This window comes from Phaeoacremonium minimum (assembly GCF_000392275.1).
Source record: "Phaeoacremonium minimum UCRPA7 unplaced genomic scaffold PA7_03_scaffold_154, whole genome shotgun sequence".
NCBI classification, from domain to species: domain Eukaryota; kingdom Fungi; phylum Ascomycota; class Sordariomycetes; order Togniniales; family Togniniaceae; genus Phaeoacremonium; species Phaeoacremonium minimum.
This window is the reverse complement of record NW_006921061.1, coordinates 108,348-114,559: the sequence shown is the minus strand read 5'-3', so window position 1 is coordinate 114,559 and position 6,212 is coordinate 108,348. Positions and strand designations below refer to the sequence as shown.

Below are 6,212 nucleotides of genomic sequence, written 5' to 3'. Positions count from 1 at the left end.
GTTAACTTGATATTTCAAAATTGGTTGTTGCGTATAATATTCTATGTCAATGAGCTTCGGCGTTTCAATGCTTTTTTATACTTTTGGCCGAGAAAACGACACCCTTGCTAATCACCATCTTGAACTACATTCCTTGTCAAATCACATATGCCAAGATGGGTATCAAGAATCTCCACAAAATATTGTAAGATTTCTTCGAATCTTCCGGCTCGGCGTGGGAACCAACTGCAACGGATATAAATGAAAGGACTGTCGTCTTGGATACAAGGAACTCCGCAGTGGTAGACATGCTAAAAAGCATTATGATATCCGTTTCCGTATTGCTTGATATTACTACTTCATAACTTGATTGCGTGCTCATGGTCAGTGGCAGGCACAAGAAAAACGTACAACGCCGAGCCGGGTAATGTTCAGATCATCATTTCTTGCGAAACGCAATCAGAGCAATACCGGGCTCTGGGTGTCGGAGTGCTCGGACTCTTCCAGGGCATCTGTAGACATTCTGGACAATGGCCCTTCCAACGGTTAATTGACGCTTGGCGAAAAGCTTGACATGAACGGATCGTTGTCGCGATTTCTAGCAGATATGGTATGCGGGGTACAGCTGGTTGATATTCGAAGTCATGACCTTGACCTCAGGGCCAAGACGTATCAGCAAGCCTTGGTATCTTGGCGAACTCGGAGGTGAAATTCCGTGGCACTCTTGATACAGTCACAACGAGCTTGATGTGGTTTGAGCTTTCTGTACTTATCTCAACTAGGTGCTCTGCGGGAAACAAAAGAAACATGAGATGATCATCTGTCGATAAAGCTGTGTAAGTAACGGTTTACACCTACTCATCTTCGAACCCTGTGTATGTGGGACCTAACTTCAGAAAACATCTTTGTTGCTATGTTCTTCGTCTATCTATCTATATCTGGGCTGAAAGCCCCAGAGCAATCGGCTACCTTCACCATTACATCTCAACTTGCGGTGTGTTTCTGCATGCACGATCCCCACTACACATAAAAAGGCTCCAGGTTGGAAGAATTGAGGTTCCTTGGCTCACTCAAGTCACTAAGTGGTGTTTCAATTGCAAATTAGGCTAAACACGTCCTCAGTTTCCATCAAAGTTCACACCGTCAGGAATGACGCAGATGTCCACGCTATACTATTCGATAAAGCAGAGGAGATAATCTTAGGCGAACACACCCATCTAACCCATCACTGAACTTGCAAGGCACGGAATCTCTGAGATACTAGCCCGACCTTCCATGCTTTCTCGATAGAGCGCCAGTAGCGCTCAGGATCTTTTCTCAGGTGACCAACGTGTGTACTCCCTTCGAACAACTCCATGAGGCATTTATATCCTTTTCCAATTGCGATAGCTGCATTCTCCTCTATGTTCTCCCAAGAGATGAGTTCATCTTCTTTGGAGTAGATGAAAAGTCTAGTAGCACTATGTGAGGTCAAGTTCGGGTTCGTCATAGCTTCGAGAGCGAATGCTCCAGTATTTCCGAGCCCCATGGCTCGTCTTAGACCTTCGTTCAACCAGAGAAATGTATACCACATAGCGTTTGTGAATGCTAATGGCCAGGGAAACATTCTTGCTGTGCTGATTGACAAAGCCCGTGCCCATCGGGTTGCGTTGATAGCGAAGTTGCCCGTGCTAGGCGTTGAGTCACATACGAGTAAGGTATGTGGAAGAGGACCCGAACCAATAGACTGCCCATCCTCCTCAAGCATCCTGGTGTAAGAAAGCAAAGTAGAAACGAAGGTTACTGCGCCAGAATTTGACATCGCATGAATGAGGATGCGGCCGTCGTCACTGTCATTTAGGCCATTGGGGAAGGCTGCCGATATCACTGGAGTGGTGAGTTTTGAGCGATTCTCGACCGAGCGGTAGAACGCATCAAAGAGAGAGCTCGTCACCACTATAATCCTAGATGTTGGAAACAAGTTTTTGTAGCCGTCGGCATACTTGGCAAGATGCTTGAGTTGGGCATCTCCCCATCCGTATATGATGATCGTAGAGGGATCAAGATCAACCACCGTCGTCGAAGTGCCTACACCTTCGTGTTTCACTGGTTCGTAAAGGTAGATATGATCAGCGAGGAGCGTAAAATCTTTGAATGCATCATTATTGTGTTTCATTGTGGATGAGTAGGCTTAGTACAATACGAAATGAGGAACAATTTCGAACAATGTAGGTGGGATGTAGGTTCAAGCTGGAACCATTGGCAATGATAGGGTCGTAAACGCGTTATATATAGGACTACCTCGGCGCCTGACATATTATACATCACCCAGAACGCATTTCACCGCCAATTCCTCCTCACCTTAGTTGCGACTACGAGTAAAGGAAATTCAAGGTACATGTGATTGGTGACGGGAACTTCGGGATTGATGTGCTCTACCTTTACCAATCGCGTTACATGCTGATCCTAGTCGTTTATTCGACACTTGTCATCTTGTTACCATAAGGCTGCATCAACTGGGTGCTAGGATATGGCCTCATGTCAACTATTTTTGTGAACGGGCCTCGAATAGCGTCCCTCCGTCTCAGATCAGCTTGGTATCACAGGAATTTATTTACATTAGGGGCCATGGAGCCGAGGTCTAACTCTGCCCAGAATGCGCCAAATGCAGCTATCAATGATGAAAAAGTCGGGTCTCCAATGGGAGAGACGCAGCTTCGTGGATATTGAGCCTCTCTGATCCTACGGTGATTGACCAATCAGCGTGCTCCGTCACTCCAAAGATGCCGAGGTCGACATCAAATTTCATCATGAGGAGTGCTCATCCGGAACGATAGGCAGCCACGATACCATTCGGATGACGCGTGGCTGACTCTAATCAATTAATAGCTGCCATTTTCTGCAGATGGGCAAATTGTCCTTGCAGTCCATGATAACAGCCCGAGTCAAGCACGCAAAATCAGAAGACTGGCGTCCTCTGTTGCATATTGAGGCGAGTATCGAATCACCCCCTAAGAAAGAGGCCATCAAATCTCTTCTTTTCCTCGCTGTAATACTACGGCTAATAATTAAAGTCCTTAGAGGAATTCACATAGTGAACGCACTTATCTGTAGAGCTATAGATTCGAAGCCTTGAGAAGCACCAGAAGCTTCTCTAATTACTTAACTGAATCTTCCACATACGCGATACATAGAACGATAAGAAATCAATTGGGGAAGTGAATATTTGAAAGCGGCTCTTAGAGTTTTATTACGGCTTCGAGTCAAATTTCTGGGCATAGTGAGCCGCTTACAGCTGCGTCGTAAATACCGTAGGTGCCATATCCTTACTGTGCTGGCCCTCCTGGAAGGCTTGAAAGGGCAAAAGCTCAAAAGGCGTAAAGTAACGTAGATCAAACTCTGTTTCCGATACAAATATTCAATGTGAATTCTGTCTGCCAGGGACGTTGGGTACACTTCCCAGCTGAAGCGGCAACATTATGCTTATCTCCCGGCGTTTTCTTTTCCGGCATTAATCTTCGGCGGCTCCTCAGCTCCGGTTCCCGGAGTCGCCACGGTAAGCAACGCGCGTGTCGAACCTGAGAATGTTGTCAGCAATTTCAAACCTACCAAAGAAGCGAATGAATGATTTGTAAGCTCTTCCCTTATGATGATTACATTCCTATCTGCCCTAGAAGCTCGAGAAGACCTGTTTGTGTTTTCAATGAACCTAGCTCTCGAACGCCAGTACGGAACCAGGTTGAATCCGCTGTTCTTCATACTGACTGTGAAAAGGAAACACGGGGATTTCGTGATCCTTGAAGTTATGATCAGTTTGTGGAGACATGGCAAGACAAGCCGTTGATCTTTAACCGTAGAACGAGTGCTCTATAGTCCTAACACTAAGACAATCAGCAGAATATCAACATCAGTATCAATCGCGACTTGATATCTAAGATGTAAACTATCTAACGCGGCCATATGAGCACTTATACGCTCAACATGGCATGGCACATAGACGGCGGATTAGATTTTGCACGTCGTTTGCATCGAGTCGAGTCAAGTCGTTATCAGTCGACCGCGACTACATATTGGCTCTTCACCTCTCCAACAAGACCGGCAGCATGATAATGCCTTGATTTCATACAGCTCAAGAGGAGCAAATAGCCACACTGGCTACTGGGTCATCCACCACAGTCCCTCAATGTTCCCTCACCGATCGGCCTGTGTTCAGCCAATCCGCTGGAAATGGTCTACAGCTTCGTGATACACGATCAATCGCACTTACGATTTCTCCGAATCTCAATTCTGTGAGCTATATAGGATGTCAGTTCTCGTGGTGCTGGGGCTACTTAACTATTGTTATACTGAACGAGGCAGGTCACAAGATCCGTGATAGTCTATATGTATAGCTGAAGCCACAATACTTGGCAAAGAGAGCACTTCGCGGTGAAGTGAGGCAAATAGCGCCAGCCTTCACAACTACAGACACCTGCCCTTTGGGGTTACATGTGGCGGCGGGCCAAGCCTTGCGAACGGGTGTCGGACCAGTGGGTGAGATCTTGGCGACGCATAAAATGCTTGGCCGCCTGGGGGCTGGGCCAATTTATTGTCGGCGAGCACACGCGATGGAACCTAATACCGGAATCTTATCACGAGGAAATATTGATCACTGCAACACACAAATGCTGACTATGCATGGCCGTAGCGTGGAGCTAGACGCGCCGTGGCAGGAGCTTTCGGAGCTCAATGAATATACGAGCTGGTGCTGCGGTCCGAGAATGATACAAAAGCTATATGACGCCTCTCTTCAGCATGAATCCGTGAGGAGTTAGTTCTGTTGCTCCCTGTCTCGCTCTAAATATCTCCCGCAGTCATTAAGTCTAGCTATCATGAAGCTCTCTGCTCTGTCTGCAGCCAGTGTGCTGCTGGCGACGATTTGTGTCGCTACCAATCCTTTGACGCCAGACAAGGTTGAAGCAGATCTCAAGACCGACGAGTAGGCTCATTCTTCTTATCAACTACACAGTCGACTTCTCACTGACCCAATTGCGCAGACTTCGTCGCGTATTGCGCGCTCTTGACAAGATCGGCCGGGATAATGGCGGGACAAGGGCATTTGGCACACCAGGCTACAAGGCCTCAGTCGATTATGTCCTAGAGCGAGCCCAGACGCGTTTTGGTAAGGAGATGGACACCTATGTTCAGCCATTCAATTTCACCTACGATGAAACCCTCGAAATTTATGTCCATGGTCCGGAGGGAGAGGATGTGTTCGTCATTAGCCCGCAATACAACCCGCCAACACCATTGCCGGACGGCATTGAGGCACCTCTTATCAATACGCCCGTCAACGATGAGACAGGGTCCATGTGCCTCCCAGAGCAATGGGAGGGAATTGATGCGACCGGTAAGCTGGCGCTAGTGAAGCGTGGCATCTGCGATGTGTCGACAAAGTTGAAGCTTGCAAAAGCGCATGGCGCTCTAGGTAAGGAAATTGCGGCAAGATTCACCACTTTCAATCGCTTACCCCCTTACTACAGGTGTCATCCTCTACAACCAAAATCCCGGCACAGATTATGCTACGCCAACGCTTGGCGCAGAGAATATCGGACTGCTCATTCCCGTGGGCATCATACCTCTTGATGTGGCGACTGGCTGGATCGCTAGGTTAGAAGCCGGCGAGACTCTGGTTGTAACTCTTCTGGTTGATTCGATTTCCGAAGATCGAGAGACATGGAACATAATATCTGAGACTAAAGAAGGCAATCCAGACAGCGTAGTCATGCTGGGCGCCCATTTAGACAGTGTTCAGGAAGGTCCCGGTATTAACGACGATGGCAGTGGCACTGCTGCTCTCTTGGAGATCATGGGATCTGTCAAGAAATATAAGGGATTCCCGAATAAGATACGCTTTGCCTGGTGGGCTGCTGAAGAAAGTGGCTTGGTTGGGTCCTACTACTACACGGAGCATCTCACAGAAGACGAGGCCGACAAGATCAAATACTACTACAATTTCGACATGATTGCGTCGCCGTACCCGAAGTATGAGATCTCTAGTTATGAATATAGTGGTATTGGCCCGCAGCTTCTGGAGGACTATATTGTGGCGCAGGGCAAGACGGTTGATTATGCGTGAGTAAAGACCCATGTAATTTCAGAAAGCAGCTAACTTCCTTTGCAGAGAGTTTGATGGCCGCTCTGACTATGCCGGATTTACTGACCTGGGTATACCGACCGCTGGCTTATTCACTGGCGATGGTGCGCCTTGGTAA

The 6,212-nt window shown here is 47.5% G+C and overlaps 1 protein-coding gene across 1 annotated transcript; it reads left to right on the top strand.

Moving 5' to 3' along the window:
* Positions 1–4,622: 4,622 nt before the first annotated feature.
* On the top strand, positions 4,623–6,212 carry UCRPA7_2183 (putative aminopeptidase y protein; the record flags this gene model as incomplete). Its single annotated transcript, XM_007914756.1, has 5 exons — positions 4,623–4,767; positions 4,825–4,936; positions 4,995–5,425; positions 5,481–6,072; positions 6,122–6,212. 5 exons carry the CDS (start codon positions 4,623–4,625, stop codon positions 6,210–6,212), a joined length of 1,371 nt encoding a protein of 456 aa, XP_007912947.1.